Raw genomic sequence first — 23,468 nt, 5'->3', positions numbered from 1 at the left:
TGTGTTGATTGGAAGAAACATTTTTTTTTTTAAATGTAGTGGATACAAAATTTTGCACACAATCAGCAAGATGCTACAATGGTGATACAAGTTGTCTTCTTCTAATTACTACTATATTGTAAGGCATGAGATAATATTTTTGAGAAAAGAAAAGAAACGAATGGGAAAAATACTTTTTCAATAAATAGAACTAAATAGAAAATGTGCTTTAGAAGCACGTTTGCTGAATGTTAGTATCATTTTCCAAACATTGTGGATAGATTCTAATAATCTGATTTAATTATGCCAGTGTTGAGTCGTGCCTGTTTACGAATTTTTGCTGGGCCAATGTAATCAACACACAAACAAACTGCTTATCTGTCAACTACGACCTAGCCTATCACTCTTGCATTTCATTTGTAAAACCTACGTCCCACACAATCCCTGACACATCAGCCTGTTATTTTTAAATTTCCACCGTCTTTCCTTTTCAGTTAGCAAATGCCAGGATTTGAAATAGACCAGTGATTACTCTGATTTGATGTTACAGTGTAAAAAAGATATGCGCTGGGAATACATATCTTTATTTTGTAGGACCAACAATCACGCTCCCTCACTTTTATCACGAGGGCTTGTTTCCTGTGATTAAGCTCCTGTTTCCGATCTTATCACAACCCCCATGTGGCTACTTGTGCTCTTCACGCCTCTTATCAACTTCTAAGGTCTTCTCGGTACCTATTAGCAGTTTTATCAGGATAATCTGTCACTATTATCATTGCTTAGTTGTGTCTATCTCGGAGAGATTAGGGAGAAACGCACATACATCGTCTCGCTAGTAGCGCGTAGACCGGAGATCATAATGTATCTTCAGGGATGTAAATCCAGATAAATGTCTGTGGAATAGGAGGCACCGTTCGGGCAAGTGGATTCCCCTTGGGAGTTTATGTTTCGTTTTATTTCTAGGCTAGAGCACCTTGGCTCGGTTGAGGCCAAGGTCCATTTCCCCTGATGGATGAGCTGTGTGGTTGCATGACAAATTGAATGACTCCCTGGCAGGCCCTTTGGACAAACGAGCGACATACTTCGCGTTGAGCGAGCCTTTCTGCTTTAAGTGCGTGTCCACTTAGTGCTAAGTGGCTGTGTGCTCTGCTTCATGGCCACTCTAGATGGATTAGACAGATATGAGGCCAAGACGGTGGCCTGTCTTGATCGCCTACAAGAGACAAAGTAATCAAACTCAAACAAAGTTGAGAGAAATCTCTGAAAAGAACTTTGGATTTGGAACTCCTTTAAATTTCTTTCCATTCTCATGGAAGTTTCACCACTTTTTTGAAAATATGTGACCCTTTTTATAAGTTCTATTTTCAAATATATATTTTTGTATTGGAAAATGTTACACTCAAACTAAGCAGAAAAAGTGGTCCTTTGTTCTGGATCGGCAAAGGTAATGGAATAACTATCCATGACCTTTACATTGGAGATCTATCTCAGAAAGTTTCAAGCTTCAATTTATTTCAGAATTATGTACAGTTCAGAGATCGAGGGTTCGATTGCAGGTCTGTCCTCAATATCGACCATTTTGTATTTGTCTACGAAATTGCTGTCCAATCGTGCCACAGCACTTTTAAAAGCCATCTTATGCTTTCAGTGAAATTACAATCAATATTTTGTCTTTCTTCACTGGAGGCAGAACAGAGGCTAACTGTAAAACTACGCATTTACATTTGATATTTTTTATTTTATGTGTGCAGTTGAATGTGGCAATTTTAAGAAACGTGTCCACTCTGTTATTGTGCATTAACAATTGATATAAAGACATTTGAAATATAGGGCTATTCCTGATGGGAAAGGCCGAAGGGGATGGATGGATTGTTCAAAATATATGGTCAGCTTGCTAATGGAATCTTGTTACAAAGTGAAGGCCTACCATTTGCTTATTAAATGCTAAAATGAGTCAATATTGATTTGTTCTCCCTTTTGGCCATTGAATATGAAGACATCCATACTAAATAGTCTCCAATAAGTTCCTAAATGAGCAAACCTCTCATTTGCTGTTTAACAGATTGTTTGCGGTCACATTTTACTTACTGTTGTACCAGCCACAGTCCACTGCAGTGACTTCATTAAAACCCATAAAATCTTTTGGACTGTTCCTAGCTCCCATTTTACGTTTGCCAGTGTGTGTGCAATCGACACACTACTGTACATCTATGATGTATGAGGTGATGTTTGATTTGGCCACTAGAGGACCGGTCTATGCTTCCAATCAATTGTCATCTTTGGTTAATTAGCACCCACCCACCCATTTTAGCCAGCATCGATGTAATTGAATATGTCAGTACAAAGTGGAAAATGTTAGTATGTAATTATGCATGGCGGCACAGATGGGTGGTCCGAGATCATGGATCACTGGATCATTTCACACATATATTGAAGAAAATGAATGAAAATATTAGAATACAAAAAGTATCCATCAACATCCATCTATCTATCCACTTACCAATCCAGATCCATCTAGCTTGTATCGATACACCAATCTGGATTGATATATTGATTGGTTAAGTAAAATGAAATCAAAATCAATCAAAATGTGAAAATACTAATCAATGTTAGCATCTTTTAGATGCTATTTGAATGTCTAAAATTTTCCAACAACAAAATTGTCAAAAACATCCGATATTCTACTGTATCATCATATCAACGTACACTATCTTTCTGCCCAGCTAATTTAACAGATTGGGTTGTTTTTGTTCAATTCTGTGAAGAATAACTTAATTACATCCGCCAAATGATTGAATAGTTTTTATATCCAGAGAAAAAAAATGCGGGAGAAATAAATATGTTTTTCCTTGCTCCAGAGGAAAAATGAAGCAAACAAATGATTCTTTCCAAATTATTACTTTGTTTTACAATTTATATCCACTCATAATTTCTATTGACAGATTAAGGGATCTATTCATGATGATGTGCGTGACCAACAGAACTGTTTTGACACTCCCTTGACGACTGACTCATGCATTAGTCATGTGCTTATACGTGAGCAGTCCATGGCTCTGGACATGGTTAGGATGCTTTATAGTGAAGATAAACGTTTGTGTTTGTTTTTATTTTTGTTTTAACAGCATCTGATAGGTAACCATAATAAACAAACGATGTTTCTCCTTTGCTTATTCAAATGGGGTCGCTTCCAAGCTCTTTAAAATTTAAGCAGCGCACTTGCTTACGAACCAAGTTGTGGTACAATAAAGAAAATAAAATGCCATGTTGTTATAGGTGCTGGAAGGAATATTTGCCGTCAGCCAAAAAAAAGATCTCCAACGTGAATTTATGATATGAACATAATGGCCAACACGTGTTTGTTTCACTTTTTTCTATTCTTTATGAGCAGTATACTCTTAACGTGAGTCGGGGGCTCATTAAAAGCTGACATTAAAGCAAGTGCGCATAATGATTTCCCTATAAATTTACAGCTCAACATTTTTTTCACTAACATTTCTGTCAATACCATGGTGCCTTGCTCATATTTTGTTGTGGTAATCCGCTCAATTTGGCGATAATGATTAGTCCATGTCAAGATATAACATGTGACTTTGTTAGTGCACATTTGTTTAAAAGTATGTTTTTTTGACTTGGCATCAATGACTTCTTAGTCTTTTTTAAAATTAACTCATGCATGTTCATTGTGAAAGATCATGCAATATAACGGCATTTTGATTGTTGTTACCTTTCATTTTTTTCGAGCCATACTGGCTCCAAGGGGTTGGCAACCCATAAAAACCAGTGTTGATCAATGAGTGGCTGGCTTTAAATCTGATTTTCGCAAATCCTCTCTGTCTGTCTTTTGAGCAAAAACAACCATAAGCTGTTGGGGGGCAGCTGCTATTTCCACGCGGACTTGTTTTTTGTACACTTTTTGACCTTTATTAGCTCGACTGAGGGGTTGAAGTGAGCGCACCTGCGCAAAGGCGTTTTTGCACCATCTCTCCCGCCCTCAATTCCTTCCCATCTGTCACCCTTTCGATTGGCCTCCCACTTGCTGCGCCGATCACTTCGCACCTCACCTCTGTTTGCTTTGGTTGTCCTGTCATCCCCCTCACCTCCTCTCAAATTATGTCAAATAACTCAGTGTCAAAAGAGGGAACACCCACTCCACCGCCATCCCCACAGACCTCCAACTCATCTCCGCTCACAGGGCGAGACAAGGCTCAGGAATGTTGAGACACCACGCTTCCTCCCCCATTTCCTGCCATTAATCTAAAATTCTAGAGTTGCAGTGCCCAAACATCAGCCCAGACCCCATAGAAAAACTGAAGAAGAAAAAAACTCCAGTATATATTATACATCATCAGTATCTTTAAGAAATATTCATTATGCCATCAGGCACAGCCTTTACCTCCATCACGTTATAGGAGTAGTAAAAATTAGTTTTGAAACCAAGCCTCAAATGACGAGGTAAACTCCATAGGCTACTAAACACTAACTTTTTGTACCTGACTGCTTATTTATGTGACCACTTATTAATGTTGACTACATATCTATGTTGACTAGTACTCATTTATGTTGACTACTTATTATGTTGATTATTTATTTATTGATTTATTGAACACCCATCTTTAAGTGTGATTTTCTAATCAACAAACATAATGTATCCAAAGAGACAGGATTTAAGTGTTATGGTCTCCAAATGCAAATATTTACATTTGGTATCACTAGTTGAAGATATTTTTTTATAGTCTGCTACAATGCTGTATCTGTAAAAATATTGCTTAAAACGACAGATGGCACCTTGATCATGTGCATCCTCCGTGGAAAAAATCGTGTTTAATCAATTGCAAAAACACAGAATTCAATTTTTCCTGAAGTATCATAGGGGAAAAAAATATCCAGTATTTAATGGAATATTACAATAAATGCAATCAATGTAAATATTACATTTGAAATAAAGTTGACTCTCTTAGTGCAGCCAGAGATTTTGCAACCCTGGTACTATTTCAGTCAATCAAATAGGACTAGTAGAGCTGCATACCTTTGCAGGCCTTCCTGTGTGAGATGGGTTTGGATAGATCTCGGTAATAGCCCTCCTTGCAGTAGTGGCAATGGCGTCCTGCCGTGTTGTGGCGGCAGTTGAGGCACACTCCTCCACTCTTCCTTCCGGAAAGCTTGTACAGTTCCATGTTGAAGCGGCAGCGGCGAGCGTGGAGGTTGCAGTTACAGGCTGCAGGCATGAAAAGGCATTTTGTGACTGTCATTCCCAGACATCTACTGTAATGTCCTGATAGCAAGTGACTTAAATGTACAGACAGCATTGAGCATAAATTACCTTCATGTGAAAGATATTCGCTTAAAGTACTTAAGTGTGCAACTGGAGAATTTCTTAGGTCCTATAATAATGGGGAAAAAATATTGAAACGCAAAATAATGACCCTGCTTTCGAGCGCTGCCGTTCTGTGACATCATTTATACTCTTAAGCATACACAAGAATAAGCTTGAGCACTGGTCTGTGTGATCATGAGCATTAGTGATGTCCTGAAGAAGGGAAAGCAATCAGGCTGCTTCCTGGCAATATTGTCTTTTGTTTACATTTTTTCCCTCTACTACATGTTATAAAGGGGTTACTTACACATAGGTGTTGTCTTTTGTGGACATTTTTCCCCACTTACAAAGGGTTGCACAAAGGTGTCTCTAACACCTCGATTTGTTTTAAACTTGCTGAAGTCAGTACAATATAATAAAACACAACACAATTGAATTGAAAATGCATAGTCAACAAAACAGAAAATAAACACATTACACTAAATGCAATCAAAGTAAATCTTACATTTGAAATAAACTAATTTCTGTGTTTAGTTATAGAATATTTACAGCGAATGTGAAGGACCCTTGCTATTCAAGTATTGACTCTAAACACAAAGCAATGCCAAACACCAATCAGTCAATTGTTCACAGTTGGTCTCCTTCAGACAAATGTTTGTTAAAGGAAGATTTGCGGCTCTATGAAGACGACACAATCGTTTGTATTGTAGCAGGGAACCACAAAAGCCACACTCAGTCACATTTTGGACTTGAACAAGACAGCTTTAAGCCACTCGGGCCCAAAGACAACACAGCCTTAATGTTTGGACATATTTGAGATCATCTGTGACATGGTGTTGAAAAGAATTGAAAATCCAAGACGTCCTGTTCCCTCCATAAGACACAGCTGGCGAAAACCACCACTGAACCTGTGTAAAAGTCAGACTTGAACCCACAGACATGCCTTTGTTGCAACATTGTTTCACGCTAACACATTCTCAGTGGGGATAACATGCAAGCCTTGGGAGACATGTTGCTACTTGGTGAGAAGAACCACGTATCGGCTTGTGGAAGTTCATGCATTCATTTTCAACCAACTATTCTGTTCAAGCTGAATTGGTCATTTTCTATTGACCAATAGAAACACTGCTGCAAACTAAAGCAATTAGTACTCCAAAGAGACCTCAATACAGTTTCTGTAGAGACTATCCTGACTTTTGTGTCAAGCTGTTTTGTATAAACACTGAAATAGTTGACTAAGGAAAAGCACTAGAACTGAACCAAACAATTGGTGGAAATAAGGTGTAAATCCATGGAAATACGTGAGACTGGCTGTGTTCACTGAGATCTTGTTATTTTTGGCTTGGATAGAAGGGGTATTAAGTGTTCAAACCACTCAATACATTACGTCAACAAGTCATATTAAATATACATCACATTAAGTCTTCAGTGTTAAGACTGAAGATCCACTTATTTAGTTCCCTGCAGTGTAATTATGCAATTAATTCAGTATCCAACAATATGGCATATATTCATACTGATGCAATGTTTATTACTTAACACACAAATTTACCGATTGTGCATCAAAGAAAAAGAGCTTTGCTTGTGAGAAATCTATTAAACTTAATGGTAACAAGCAATGTAAAATAACATTGTTGGGCTGACAAATAGTAGCAATGTTGCGGTGTTATCACCCTTTGAACCGTGGATCTTTGAACACAAATGATGGAGCAACACATGTAGAATAATAATATATTTGTTTGTGCTGTTTTTCCAAATCATTAAAACTCTGATTATTTTTGCATGCTAATTGAATTAGCTTTAGGAGGGTTTTCAGCAGTTTCTTCAACATGCTCTGCAACTAATTGTAAAGACAGCAGGAAAAAAACAAACAAAACAAAAAAACTGACAAATTTTCACCGCCAAGTGGTGAATTTTACGGGAAACTGATATGTTTATCGGTAAATTTGCCTCTAGTCCCCGCGGAGCCTTTTTTTGGCAGGGAAAAGATGGCTAATGAGTGTCTTTCCCAGCCTCTGTGGAGTGACCTCAGCCTCCGAGCGGCTTTTCCTATCTGGTCATTAGAGGCGCATACAAGCCGCAGAGCCGAAAGTTGAGGTTAAGATCATCACACCCGTGATAACACCGTTAATTTATAGACGTCGGTTGTAGCCACAAACAGTTGTAAAGGCCCAATCTCACTCTTTTACTGTGCAGACCTTGTTGGCTGAAACACGTCAACTAACAACACATTTGTTGTCTTTTGGATGGTAAAAAGGCATTCTAAAGGAACAGCAAGTGGTAAGGAAATAAGTTATAGTACTACCATAATACTGGATGACGAGAGTGTTTGATCTTAGGTCTTCTCATCCCTTTGGTTGTATTTTTTTTTTACAAACCTGTGTTATCCAAATTAGAATTTCAGTGAATTAATAATAAGTAGTCTAAAGTGCCTTTTTTATTCCTTGTAAAATATCTTTTTTTTTCCAATAATGTACTTAATGGCAATATGCTATTAATATTAATGCCTTGTGGCTAAATTTAATGTACATTATTTGCTAACTCTATACAAAAAACCCACGCATGTCATTGCTGTCTCTCAAATGATGAAGTTGCTCGATAAAATATAAGATATATAGTTGCCAGAGATTCATCATTTTCTGTAATTTGGGTAAGATTTAGAGGTTTTAAACTCATAAATTGAAGTTATCTTTCAATGAGCATGAGCATATTGTACCCAATCAGCGAGTGTTTGTTTATTTATTAACATAGTATATTGACTTATGAATGATATTGACTGAATATCCTCACCTGGCTTTTTCAATGTAGGCAACTTTTTATTTACCATTAAATAGAAAAAAAGCGCAACAGAATATTAATGAAAATGGTACTGGTACCAAATAGTCTTTGCAGAGGTGCATGGATGTTTCTTTAGTTTTCTCTTTTCTTTTCTTTTAAAATTTCCTAATTATATATCTAGTGTTAGTGTGGCAAAATTCCCCATTGTGCATTTTTTCTGTCAGTGGGAGATAAAAACGTAGTCTAATGATGATGGCTGATTGACAGGAGTGTTTTCAAGAATGACGATAACAATTTTACACTTTACACATCTTATTCTTATATGCCATCATTACAACACTAAAAATGTGGTTCATTGTGTTTAATTAATGCAGAAATAAATTATGAGAGCATCATCTTTTACATATTTCTTCATAATCAGCACACAGACACTGTGTCATTTGAGCTGATTAGCATATTCTCTATTGGAAATACTCAAGTTGCCTTTCATGGACATCTATATTTCCACAAATTTTGATTTACTCACCGCAGTTGCTTGAATTGGTTCTATATATATCTTGAGCTAATTAGATGCAATCCCCATTCGATGATTGTTTCCTAAAATGACACACACTTTCATAACGGTACCGCAATTGTAATGTCTCTAAATACACGAGCTCATAAACATGATTTTTGAGAATGCACTTCCCATTTGACTGCCGTATTATTCTAGTGGGAGATGCAAACTCATTTTAATTACAAGGCTATATAAACTGAATTAACTCCTCTCTTAACACTGGACACATTAATTAGATGCCCTCTCCACAATATGTTAGGACCATGCTCACCATGCATTAAATGGTCCGTATATTCCCCCGCTGTCTCCATGTGGGGTGCTAATCAGGTCTTCTCTCCATCTTAAGCCACACAGAGGCACCACAACAAAGGAGGGCCTAATGGCCTCCAATTTCCCGCATTAGTGCCCATTTAATGGCTGACCTGCCCTCTCGTTAGACGGCGCAGCATGGGAGCGTGCACACCCACATGCACACACACACTCACACCCACACACTCACACACACACACAAACATACAAAGCCTCAGGCCCCTTTCCACCCCACTCTGAGTCGAATAATAGTCCGGCCTGTGATCAGCAGTGCAACTACTTGCTGAGTAATCATGGCTTCTTTGTGTACAATAGCGTCAAGGTGTGACAAGTTAAAGCAGGGCGAAAGTCTTGACTTTGCCCATCTGCTTTTTATTCTTGTGGGGGTTGAATTCGGAGATCCTGAATTGTGAAGCAATACGAGGGTCATTGTGGTATTTTTAAAGACATTTTGCCTTCAAACTTTTTAAAAAACTAAAAAATAATGGTACATCTTCATCAATGATGGCTAGTAAACAATCAATAAGAATCAGAGAATAAACTATCAAAAGCTTTTATGACATGATTTATTTGATATTTACCAAAATGATCATAATTACAGTACAAGAGAGTAGTACAGTGGTACCTCGACATACGGTCAGAATCCGTTCCGAGACTGAGATTGTATGTAGATCTTCTCGTAACTCGAGCGAACGTTTCCCATTGAAATGAACTAAAAACAAATTAATTCTTTCCAACCCTCTGAAAAAACACCAAAAACAGGATATTGGATTAAGAAAAAATGTTTTATTTCTTCTAATTCGCCATCTATTAACAAAGTAACACATAACTAGTGGTTTAATAGTAATAAAATGTGTTTAATAGAACTAAAAATGGGCGGATTTCGCGGAGGGTACAGAGAGGGACAGAAAGAGGGGGGGTACTCGTAACGGAACAAACAAATTTAAATTAACTTGGATTACTATATAAAGACACACTCAAACATACGTTTAATGTAACTTTACACAAAACTGAATTCTAATTTTGTTTTAATTGTTTTTACCTTCGTTTTCCAGGTTAGCTGTTTGCCACGCCTCCACCCTCACATTCGCTATCGATGGCCTGTTTGCTGTTGTATTCCCTTCAAAATATTCCGAAAATGATGCACACAAATGTCCTCACAATAGGATAACGCACGACCACTTGCCAACGAGAAGTAGTCTTGAATGAGCAATCGCGGGAGCTAACAGGCTAAGGAAGGAATAACAGGAAATGCAACAGCTCAGCCTACCCACGTATTGATTGTGGGTAATGAAGTTTTATTCTGAGAAAGGGCGCCATTGGCTATCGGTGTTGTGTGCACGAGTATAATTCATTACTCAGAAAGCCCTCTTTTTGCCCGCTCATGCACGTTGTGCGTTTTCTGTTCCATGTGTAGGAGAAACTCGCGTGAAGAAATTGTTCAGTGCTCGTAGATATCTGTTATACACGAAAGAGATGCGGCAAAATAAGACACGCTAGAATGATAAACAGCCTCTCATGTCATGGCCACTTGGCTTTCTCGCATCTTGAAATTTTTCTCGTATCTAGAGCTAATTATTTGCTCGAAATTTTCCTCGTATCTCGAGCATCTCATAGGTAGAGCTGCTCGTATGTAGAGGTACCACTGTACTGGGGTAACTTATTTTCTGGACTATAAGTAACACTTTTTTCATAGTATACTCAGGTACAACGTTTTTTCCCCCTTTCTGACTACTGACCACCCTTGATGTTGTTTTTTTTAGGCTAGAGTTATCTGAAAAGCTCTTATGTTAACAATTGGCTTTTTAGCTATTTTTCTCCATTTGGTATTGTTACATTATGGTGTGTTCGTTCTTATTTTTGATAAAATAAAAAATGCCATCCCAAAAACAGACAGCAATTAAATAAATAATAGCCAATACTTTTATTCGAGATTCAGTTGTGTCAAAAGGTGGGTGGGACACAAGAAGAATGGCAATTTTGGGGATACTCCATTTTTTTGGGATTTTAAAAATATTTTCAAGCATTATTTACTTTGCTTTCTTTTGGATTTGTTCAGAGGACAGTAGAATTTACAGAGACGTTAGTATTCTCTATGTTGATAATTTTAGATTTGATGGTAAGGACATAATCCTGGAAATAGTTGAGCAGCATTTCTATCTCAGGTGTTCTCTTATACCACATTGGATTTCCAAACTAAACCACGCACTCTGAAACATTCAACCTACAAGACAAAGTGTGTAAAAGGGCAACGCGGCAATTGACCTGGAAGGCGTCGCGCGTATGTCGGCAATGCCATAAAAATGCCATGCCTTGAGGATGACGTTGGCAGCTCCCATTCAGAACGGTGGCCCCCATTGAGGCTGAATAAAGATTCCTTCGGGCCCGTCGGGTCCGCTTGTGAACAATGGCCTGCCAAGTGCAGCTGTCTTAATAGTGTGAGGACTGGCAGTTTTGACAGCATCCGAAGCGAGGGACAACGCTCCGCTGTGTGATAACATAATACAAGCTAATTGTCTCGGACAGCCGGCAAGAGTGCCGTGTACGTTTCCGCGTAAGGCTGAGCCTGCGAGTGGTTTGGCAGACGCCGTGACACCTTGGTGCTCAAGAACCTGATGTGAGAAAACGGATGTCGCGGCATCACCGAGGATGCTTCCTAAGCGGATTTACAGTTCCCGTGGCAGGAAAGAGCAATAGCTACGGCTCCTTTAAGGGAGATCGCTTGGCTGTTTATTGAGTGCCTGATCACAGTGAGAATTACTGGAGGCTTCCTCCTTGTGGATTGGTGTAATCACTTCTGCCACTTCCTCCATTCTTTTTGTTTGACATCCAGCCATTCGCTAACCTTGTCACCTCTGTGCTCCATCTCCACAAAACACAGGAGCAAACAGACAAGCAAGACATCGATCCAAATCTCTAAATCACCTCCAGTTTGTTTACGCTTTGGGTTTGGTTTCTACGAGACAAGCGGATCCAATAGTGTTGTGGGTTCAAATATCTCCTGGCAGGTCGTCTAATACGTCTCTTTGCCTCGAGGGGTTGACAGGGATGGGCTGATGCTGTCAGTGGTGACATGTCCTCATTCACACACTTCTTTAACTGGGATTCAAATTAATCCTACAGCCTCCACAATTAAATCAGACACCAGTCCTGGAATGCTGACAAAGGATTTTAGGCTGTCTTCACACTTGACAGCTTCAAGTGGATGCCGGTGTTATTGCATGCAAACCCTCGTGCACAAGAAACAATGGGACCAAGTGTGTTCACTCTTGTCGGTGGATATTCTGGTTATAACGAACATGCTTAGTCCTACTTGCTTAGCATTCATGCACGTTTTTTTCCATAATTATTTCTGGAGTAAACCTTTCCTCCATTATAGTCAAAAGTGAGGTGCGTGTTATCAACTTTTGGTTGTTCCCCCCCCCCCCCCCCACCCCCCCCCCCCCCTTGTAGATACCATTAGTAGAGGTCCAGTGGCAAGTGTGATGAGTCACTTCTTAAATCTTTGTGAAGAGGCACAGAGGAAGACAAAAAGGAAAGAAAAATAAACGTATTCAACTGACTAATAGTCCAATGATTTGAAGTTCTACTGCCAAGCTCGTATGCGACCTGTTGCTCTCATTACTCCAGATAACGGTTCTGCTTGGAATCAGATGCGATAGAAGCTTTGCCATTAGCCAGAAAGCCAAAACAAATCAGTCTTTGAGACGAGACACATCTTACAAGTAGGAGCTAAGCTAAGGGTGTGTTTGGGCTGTACATTTTGAATGTTTGCCTTTAAGTCAAGCGTGCATATAGACGAGTAGGAGTGAGCAGGAAGCTGTAAAGGAGCCACAAATCTCAGCCCTCATAGTACACTTAAGTTTCTGACACATTTATCGCGCTTACATTTTCTCCTCCGTATTATTCTCAGATCTGACTCACTCCCCCTGGAATTCCTCAACACCATTTGTTTTCAAGAAAGAAAAGTCATCGGTGTGTAAAGACAGAACTAGATCTTCCATGGTTCTAACCATGGTTTTACTTCACGTTGCTTTACTTTAATGCAGATTGTCTCTGACACTGATGGAGAGGCAATATTTGAACTCTACTGTGGTATTTAGGACATACCTGTGCCACCAATTTGACATTTTCAAGTAAAAATTAAGTCATGTGGGGTTCAATCACAGCTCAATGTTGGTGCAGTAGCCCTTGTAATATAGCCAATTGTAGTATTTACATCTTCCGTAACTCAATGTGACACTTGAGACTGGGACCGGAAGAATACAGTTGATGAAGCAAAATGAAAACCTCTCTGATTTCAGATACCCAAAACCTTATTGTGATTAAGTCATCACAGGAAGGCAGTTAGTGAAATAAATGCCTGCTCTTAGCCAGAAGAGTAGTGTTATCAGTATCAAGCAGCCCAGAATAGACACATATATGTATATATATATATATATATATATATATATATATATATATATATATATATATATATATATATATATATATATAAATATATATATATATATATATATATAATATATATATATATATATATATATATATATATATATATATATATATATATATATATATAAATATATATATATATATATATATATATATATATATATATATATATATATATAGTCTATTCTGGGCTGCTTGATACTGATAACACGACAATAGAATTTGGAAAGATCATAAACTGTTCCATTTTGCAGTTACTATTCACCATTTTACAAGCACATATAACTGCTGACCACTTTAAATTTACAGGGAATTACTAAATAAGTGACAATGTGACATCAGCATCTATGCATTTTAGTGCGGCCAAAATTTTGTCTGGCAGTAGATTGACAGTCAATTTGTTGTCATGGTTTAGCTTCTAGTTACAAAATTGGCTAATTGAACATTATCTAATTAGAGCAAAAATGCTGCCGCTACGTATGTTTTCATTTTAGGAGTGAATCAAATACACCAAGAGATAATTCTAAATTTTTACTTGTTTTAAAGCATAGACTGTGATCACCCCTTCCATTTAAAAACCAAATCTTCACCATCATCTTGTAACACAAATATTCTCTTTTTATGACTCAATTTCCTTATAATTTTCTTATCGGCGGACCCCAAAGTAATTAGGTTTCCTTTGTTTTCTTTGTCATCGTCAGTGAGGACCCTATTAGCCTGTTATTAGAATAAGCGAAAGGCCTCATGTGAGAAACTTCTACTAAAAGTACGTAACCTCACACGCGCACACAAGTAGCCACATAAAAAAGCAGCACTGGAAGTGATTTAAATAATGCTTGCTGGTAGCACGGTGAGTAAAACGTCTCCTTACTCCCTAACTTTACCACACTTTCACTCTTCTCCTGCGCCTGTCACTCCATCACCCCTACAGTTAAGCTTAATCAGCTGTAGCCAGCAATTACTCATCTTATCTTATACTTAAGTTGCTCTCTGTTGGACACTGAGCCTAAATAATTGGCTCTTTTGTCCCCAGAGAGAGTGGGGCTCGAGAGACAGTGGGAGGGGGAACAGGAAAAATGAGTGTGCTAAGACAGAACGGTTCTCTCCTACTCTCGAGAGCATCTTTCACACCAAGATTCCACATACAAAGTACATGGCACATTCAAGTCTACAAATTTCTTCTCTATTGTGCTGTTCATTCAGGTTTGTGCGCCGTGGCCACCTGGGAGCATACCAATGGAAATACAGTGGCACCTCTACTGACGGAATTCCAGAAATGGTTGCATAATGATTGTGCTCCTATGTCTCTGCTAAACCAATCTCATCAAACCTCCTTGTGAAGGTGCTTGTGACATTGGTGGAGTAACCATTGTCCAACCATTTCTGAATCTGATACATTCTTCTATTATTTTAGTTTTTAGAGTAATTTCGGGGAATTTTGTTAAACACAAGGCATTTGTCTTGAGTGAGTCCCAAGTCTTTCCGCTAGGGAGCAAGTTGAGTTGAGTAACAAGGTTTAGTTGACTTAAGTTGATTGGAGGCACAAGGATAAGTTTGGTCAAGCCACAACTTTTTTAACCTGCAACTTTTACTCAATCTAATGCGTCCACGCGGCAGACACAGCTTGACGTGGCACCATTTTGGTTGTTAATGGGTCGTATGTCTTACATTTGAACCTTCTGTGTTTTACATTGTATTGGAAGTTTTAAAAGATAACTGGCTTAGTACTCTATGAACTGCAGAACTCGCCAAGATTGTAACAGTCCCGAGATCAAGGCGCTCGCAGTGTCGGTTCTCAAGGAGTTTCGGCAGCAGGTGGGAATCATGTGTGTCACATTATGTATGCTCCAAATTTTCCAAATCAGCTCTCCACAATCAAGTTGAGTCATTCCCTCCCGAGTCGAATCGTACCTCAAGTCTCAGACCTTCCCAACCAACGCAATTCAACTCCGAATCTGCTGTGTTTTTCTTCAAGTTAGAGGAAAGTTCCAAATCCTCAATTTTCGGACATTAGTGTGAATCCAGATGACTAGTCCAATTATCTGTTGAGCCCGTCTGCCTCACAGCTCTGAAATTCTGGGATTCAATATTGCCTCCTGTTGGAGTTTACCTTGAATTAAAGATTCTATATTATTTTCCGATTGGGAATTAATGTTTGTCTAACTATTCTTCTAAGATTTCCTGATGACTGGGAAAGGGTGTGAGCCTGTTTTTTTGCGCATCTCCGCATTTTGACTTCATTACCGAGCAAGGCGAGTAAAAAAAATGGGAACAGAGAGGGACAAAGACGGATGGAATAGAGAGTGGGAGGGGGCTACAAACACTGAGGACCCCCCGCCCGTTCAACAACCATGTGTTATCTGTGCAAGCTAATGAGTGATGGATTAACCTTGGATCACCTCTAGCAAATTGAGATGACCTTGCAAACTTTCGCCTCCAATCTAAACAAAAAACAATCTTCCATTGGATCCACTTCAACTAAACACTTGCTACAAGTCATTTTTTTAACCCAATTGAAGCAAAAATCTTCCCTTCATCTATTTGTGCCATAGTCGATAACTGCAACACAGGCCGGCATCCAGTGCTGACCTCTGCTGACTGAGATCTCTTTGTGCAACTGTAAAATGAAACAATGAAAAGCAAACACACAGCACAAAGCATACTTCTAGGATGACACACAAACACTAGCAGGACTGGAAGGCATCCATGACGACTGGGTGTTAAATAGCCCTCATGACCTGATGGCATACACACACTCACCCAACTCTGAGGCGTGACTTATACGGCAAAGACAAAGCAATCGGTAATAAATTAGCCTAAGCACCATCAGACACTGGGAATTCCAATGACACTCTTTTTTTCCAGTCCGCTTGTTTGACGCGAAATGAAAGTTTGATGTATTGCAGGTGCAGTGGCTTTTTTGTGCTGTTTGAGTGTGCGTATGTTCTTGTCTGTCCATGATTGAGAGGAAAATCTTTTATCCAAAGACATCGTATGTTATTTTTGTGATGTTTGCAGATAGGAGTTATGAGATGCCTTATTTTGAAATGCAGATATGACTACTGTCTAATTCACTTGTAAATACTGCATAACAAAGCTTTTTTGATTTCACGTGGGGCGGACCATTTTAGATATAATATTTAGATTTTTTTAAATAAATTGATTAAATGAACTGGATTAAAAGCCCTGAATATTCAGTTTTTTATAGATCTAAAACAATGTTTATTTTAGCTTTTTTAAATATATTTTTAGATTTTACAAAATGATTTTTGAACTAAAAACACAGAAAAAATGGATTAAAAAATTACAATTATTGATCTAAAAGGGGGAAAATCAGGAAATTTAATATACATCTATACTCTTCATTTTGATTTGATCCTAAAACAGAAAGTCAGCACTCATGATTTACTTTCCCGAGCCACACAAAATGATGCGGCGGGCCAAATTTGGCCCCCGGGCCGCCACTTTGACACATGTGGTCTAACTTATAACTATGCCTTTTCCTGTATCTGCATTCTCACCCTCTTGCTACTGTCACAAGGAAATTTCCCGAATATGCAATGAATAAAGTTATCCAATCCAATCCAATAATTGAATGGGTAACATTAAAAAAACTGGATTAGTGTACTATTGACACTAAATCTTAGTGTTAGTAATTACAAGTTGCACAAGAGCAGATAATAGTTAAAGTAATAGTAATATATAATATAAAATATATCATATAAATATGCAATAGTAATGTATCTTGTATTAGAATTAAATATAAAATCAGTTTAAATATATATATATATATATATATATATATATATATATATATATATACACACATACATATATACATATACACACACACACGTACTATACTGTACGTACCTCAGTACCAGAAGAAGTACCAGAAAACATAGTCAATCCAAAATGATTTTATAGACTGTGTATATTGCATTTTATTTGAAATGACAGGAAGATGTTTAAACTAAAGCAACATAGGGGTGTCACTCAGATTCCGCCAGTGCTGCCTGGAACTCTGTCCTGCCATTAATCATGTGTAGCTGTGTGGAACAGCAGCCCTGCAAAGCCGATGGTCTTTCACTCGCGCATGGTGGTCCCGTAGGCGACTTGTGTGACTATTGCGCGGCAGATGTTCGCCTGCGGTTCTGACCTGCCATTAAATCACTTTATTTCAATTTGAAATTTCATTGGTGCTGAAGCTTTGAAAGCCCAAAATCATAGCGAGAAGGAATATTCTTAAAAAAATAAATAAAGACATATGATGTGTAATATTTGAACATACGGACAAGCTAAAAGCCAGAACATTTTTTTGGCCTGATATGTATGGGCATTTAATAAACGGAGCATGGTGGTTCCTGTGAGTGCATGGATTTGTATTTCAACCTACTGTTGATGCTCATGCTCATGATGTTCTTTTTGACAGTTTCTTCCATCAAAAAATCCTTTGGAAGTAACTAGCTAACGTGGCTCTCCTTTTTTCTTGACACTACTGCACTGAAGTGGCCTTTGATTGCAAACCGAACCCTTGTTCTCAGACATGCTGACCACTTCCCCATTGTGCTGTCGAAGATTTTTTAATGTCTCGATTAAAAAAAAATTGGTGACTTGACCTTACTTAGTTTGACAAATTTGTGACTGCTTCCTCGACATAACATTGTGACTCGTCCTGGGATAAGCTTCTGCGAATCATTGCCACACTGAACAGAGCAAATGATTCAAAGATTGTTTGCACAGTAAAATTGTAACTTGATGTGACTTGGCTTGACCTGACTCGAGGAACATTAGACTTGACTTGACTCAACAAACAATAGACTTGACCTTACTCTCTGCTTGACAAACTTTTGACTGGGCTTCACTCAACTTAAACATGTGACTTGACATGACATCAGGCAATACTTTGGACTTGCTTGAGACTCAGTCCAAATAACAACTCCCTTGTGACTCAGATCAGAGGTACTCATGCAATTGTCTGATATATGCAGTGGTATAATGCTTAAAACATGTTCAGAACATCACCACCAACATCTACATATTTGTGTCAGAGAATAATACTGATTTTCTGACATAATGATGTCTCTATCAGCTTCAGTTAGCTGTTGACATGTTAACAACAGTCCTTATGATACAAACATCATTTCAGTATCACATTAATACATTGCTTCAAGATATAGCGATTTAGTGGTTCTAACCACCTCAAAGTCTGAATCCCAACGATGATGTCATTATATTGATGCACTTATTATTTGACCAATGTTTCCATGTTTAAAGCAACACCTTCTAAACTTTCTGTAAAAAATTGTGTCAGCATTTTCATGTGCCATGGTTAAAACATAGAAGTTTTGTGTATAAAAATTATGTTAATTGTCTTGTCTCACAATGAGTTTGTGACTTAGCACAAGTAGTTTCCTTAGAATTCATCACAGTTGCTCTGAACTGAGGGAAAACAGTTGTTCCTTATTTTACCTTTAAAGGAGGCAATTCTGTTCATTCAAGTCAACTAGACTCCCTCAGAGAGATAATGAGTGAAAGTTACTTAAGTGTGACCACATTTACTTGTTTTCTGGCACTGAGAATTGATTCTGCACCAATTCTTGGCGCTTCCTCTCTCACGCATGTACATTTTATGCCAAATCACAGCATACACACATCACCAGCCAAACCTCCTTGTTAACACAATTAGTTCATTCCACATTCTAACGATGCAATGTCAAAAGATCAGTGTGTTCGCTTCATGTCCATGAAACACTTTAAACTTTATAGCTTGCAAAAATCAAGCAGATTTTTTAGGAGGATGCTAGTCATTGCTTGGGTATTTGTATGAATCAGAGTTGTCATTAGCACGTTAGCTGATGATCTTTTGAGCTGTGTTGATCACCCTCTGCAATTTGGTGTTTAGTTGTTGTTTCCTGGTGGTTATTGCATCTTCAGTGGATCTATTTGGCTGATATGCAAACTGATGCGGGTCGTGGAAGAAAGGAAGACAAGCTTTGATGTGTTTCAGTACCTGTTTTTCAAAGTACTTTGTGATGATTGGTGTGAGTGCTACTGGGCGGTAGTCGTCGAGATTGTTTGCGGGTGACTTCTTAAGCCCTGGGATGATGGTGGCCAATGTTACACAGGCTGGGATGGTGGCTTGTTCTAGTGATAGGTTGAAAATGTCAGTGAATACTGGTGCTAGTTGGTCAGGACATGCCTTGAGTACTTTCTCTGGTATTCCATTCGGTCCTGTGGCCTTCCTGGGGTTTACAGCACGGAGCAAGGTTCTCACATCCACTACCTGCACGGTGAGTGTGGTTATTTCAGAGATTGGTGTAGGATGTATTGGGGGTTGAGGTTGTGTGACTGAGTGCTTGGCTTTGGACTCAAAGCGGGAAAAAAAGTTCTTTAGCTCCTCGGCCAGTGCCACACCTAAGTCCGCAGGGGTCGCAGCACAACCCTTGTAGTTGGTTAGGTACTGTATGTTCTGCCACATCGTTCGGAGGTTGTCGATTTGCCCTTCTAACTTCCCCTTGTAGTCTGCTTTGGCAGTCTTGATGCCTCTTCTCAGGTTGGCGCGAGCTCCGCTGCACTAACATGTTTTGGAATTTTAACTATACTACAACATTCGGTAAAAAGTATGATCAAAGAAATCTAGACACCCATTCAATTTTAACTCGGAGTGCTGGCAGTGACTAAACCAAACCACATTAGACCAAAGTCAGCTCAATTAATTTTAACAAATTCACATTGAAACATGAACTCATCTTGCACAAATGGGTATAACTGTTTTTTAAGAACAATACACTGGGGTGCTTTCTTAAAAAATATATGACAGTCGAGAGTTTTAAAAGGCAAAACATGGTTTCCCATTGATACTTTTGGTTTTAAGTTGTGAGTGTTAATGCAACTTTTATTTTAAGGCTACACTGCAAATGCCAATTGCAAATGAAGATTAGTTTTATGAAGCTCATTTAGTTGAATACAGCATAGTATAATAGCTAGCATGAAAATGACCAGAGAGATTTGCCAACAAACTTTTTCCTGTTCCCTCTCCATCATGTTTCCAATAATGCAGGTAATTATAGTTCATTTTAGTGTTACTTTTCTGTCTTTACACTCAAGTGGCGTTGATTATAAATGATGCAGTGCAGTTCTATAGTATAGTACTTTTTGTTAGACATCACTGACATTGTCGATCAAATGTGAGCGTTAATATTTTTATAAAGACAGAATTCCCAACTGTCACTTCAAGTTTCTTTAAAAAAAACGAAGCAGAGTGAAGCAATGATCTTCTTGGGACCAATTATCATGAGGTTCTACCAGGGTAAAATGACCACATTGTAAAAACTGTGTCTTTACAATAACAACTTTGGTTAGAACATTGCTCTGGCCTTTGTAAAAGTAGAGTTCAAGCACCAATGAAAAGAGACAAGTGGTTGGGGGAACACGCCAAGATCCGACACGTAACATGCTTCCTCCAGTGGCAGCATGGCGTCCTACCAAACAGTTTCCGAAAAAAACAAGGGCCAATTGCTGGACGGAAAACAAACTTACACATAATAGACTCATTGTGTGCGCTCTGCCTGCATTATATTGTAACCTAAACACTAAACCTAGACTTTTTAATTGAAAATATTAACTTTTTAAAAATGTAGTGTACAATTAAAAAAAAACCTAGTGAATCCTATAATATCTATGAGCCTTTCTTCAGTTTTGTCTTACTCTTACAAGCATTTTGAATGAGCTTATGTTGAATTGTGCTATACAAATACCTGATGTTGTAGGGGTTCACTTGCCTGACTTCGGTACAGCGTGGGATTGATTCTCGCTTGGTGGTGATTGTGCTTACACATGGTTGCCTATCTCTGTGTGTTCCCTATGGCCTACTGGTCTCCAGTCTAGGGTGTGGGATAGGCTCTAGCAAACCCCCCATGCGAGGACATGTGGTATGGAAGAAGAATGAATGAATGAAATACTAAATTTGCTTTGCCTTGACTTACAGAAAGTGAGGCTAATTTACATAATCGCTCCCTCTACAGGCAACAGAAGAAGAATGGTGTGTGGGGTATTTTTTTTCCTTTTTGGACTGATAACATTTTTCAGCAGCAATTTGATTTTTTAAGCTGTAATATACTCTGTATACTATATGTAAAGATGAGATATTGACTTTGTCCTCCTCCTCAAAGCTCTGTTAGTACTGATCGTCATTGCAAAACTGTTGTTATTTAATCAAAACCCAATTGCTTATGGAACCAGCCTCCTGACAAGCAACGAGCAGCTCCAAAATTCTTGCTTGAGAGAGAGCGCTTGCCAAAACTCTGACATTAATTGCTTCAAGAGCCTCCAGATATCCACACAGGCACAAAAACAACCATTTGTAACAAGCATCGCTTATATTTCCTGCTAAATGAATTTGATCATACATCAAAGCCTTAAAAGTCACCGTTGTCAATCAACAAATAGCTTTTGTTTAATAACTCTTTCTGCCAAATGCTGAAATAGTTAGTTTGCTGTTACAGGAAACATTGATGTAAAGTACTAACACAACACCAAGATAAATACAAACTGCTTTGGGACGCTGGTCAGTTCCAGATTTGCTTTGATCTTAAAGAATTAAAAAAAAGAAATTGAATTATTATTTTAAAGTGTATATGAAGGCAGCGTCTTTGATTGAAAATTTTGATAACCCATTAAGGGCTTTACATTGTTGACCCAGTCTAGAGATATATAGCCAAATACAGTGGTGCTGGGACTTAGAGTTGGTGCTGGTATTTTACCAAACATGAGCAAGCAAGCCATTTAAAAGGGGGCGGTTTGCACTGTGGGCGTCATCACAGTCGACTCCATTCACCGCCAATCAAAGTGGCGCTTCTTATTTTCATTAAATGGGTGCATTTACATCGCAACGAGACATCTTAGATTTAACAGTGATATGTTCATGGCTGAAACATTGCCACTGTGCTTGTTTGGTGTGGCAAAAAAAGACCCCCAAAAAATCTAAGCAAGCTTCATAATTGATTTAGCTGGTGATGGGAAATGTGCAATCCCTTTAAATATATTTTCAGCCATGATGGATTGTTTGGGTAAAGAAAAAAGTTGATTGAAATTTAAATTGTTCTGTACTTGCCACTTAATTTCTACTTGATAAAAATGAATCCTGTGCGACAAAACAATGATTTGTACTCATTCACGTATTTTCACTTGTGAATGTAATGTTCAGAGGTATAGTTGAGAGAACTTATCTGGAATAAAATGGAATTTGGAAAGGCATATATAAACTGATATCCACTGTAGCTCTCTATGGGGAAAAAATCATTCCATTCTCTTTCCACTCTTATCAGTGTTTACGGCTTCTTTTTATAAACCGTTGTCCGACGTGCAGACGGTCGGCTGGGCTTTCACGCGCCTGTTTTATCTCCTGTGCAGCTGACGGAAAAATGAGCCGTAAGCCAGCAGACTTCTGTAAGCATCAGTGATGACGCGCTTCGTATCATGTACAGTGGAAGCAAAAAGAAAAAAAGAAAAAACAGACAATAATGAAGATGAAACACAGAACATTAATAGTACTCAGAAGGCTGTTTGTGAGATTCTTGTTGCCATGGAACATCAATATACTGCCTAGGAATGTCTCCGATCTGATCACGTGATCGGAAATCGGGCCCGTTCACGCCATTTTCAGAGGGTAGGAATGGCTGAAAAAGATCTGGGTTTTAAATTGTATTAATTTTATTCTTTTAGGCAACAAACCAACATAAATAATCAAGATGTACAAACATACAGATACAAGAAACAATAATGTAGACGTTTTACTCTGTTTTTGTATTTACACGATTGAAACAAACTTTGCAGAACAAAGTAAAATTGTCCAGCGAGAACAAAAAAGCCAAGAAAATCACAGCCAAATTAATTCTATCTATCACTTTAGTATACCAACTTTATTTTTTCCCGATATTTGTTTTTATATACAACAGAAAATAAATGTGTAATTTGGTTTCAAAATTTTTGTGTTGTGATCAGTGATTTTATACTAAAAAATCCTGACGTGACTGATCAAGTCTGAGATAAATTTTAGATTCTGCACCTCAAACT

The 23,468-nt window shown here is 38.3% G+C and overlaps 2 protein-coding genes across 2 annotated transcripts in view; one reads left to right on the top strand and one right to left on the bottom strand.

Annotated features, from left to right (window-relative positions):
- The window catches only part of pik3r5 (phosphoinositide-3-kinase, regulatory subunit 5), a 60,333-nt gene that overhangs the window by 14,866 nt on the left and 21,999 nt on the right, over nucleotides 1-23,468 (top strand). The gene's annotated exons all lie outside the window — the stretch shown is intronic.
- The window catches only part of ntn1a (netrin 1a), a 40,875-nt gene that overhangs the window by 13,985 nt on the left and 3,422 nt on the right, over nucleotides 1-23,468 (bottom strand). The window contains exon 2 of the mRNA XM_077605177.1: nucleotides 5,006-5,194. Within this exon, the coding sequence (XP_077461303.1) occupies nucleotides 5,006-5,194 (189 nt within the window). The remainder of the gene's footprint in view (nucleotides 1-5,005; nucleotides 5,195-23,468) is intronic.

This window comes from Stigmatopora argus, chromosome 7 (assembly GCF_051989625.1).
Source record: "Stigmatopora argus isolate UIUO_Sarg chromosome 7, RoL_Sarg_1.0, whole genome shotgun sequence".
In the NCBI taxonomy this organism is placed as follows: domain Eukaryota; kingdom Metazoa; phylum Chordata; class Actinopteri; order Syngnathiformes; family Syngnathidae; genus Stigmatopora; species Stigmatopora argus.
This window is presented reverse-complemented; position numbering and strand designations above follow the sequence as displayed.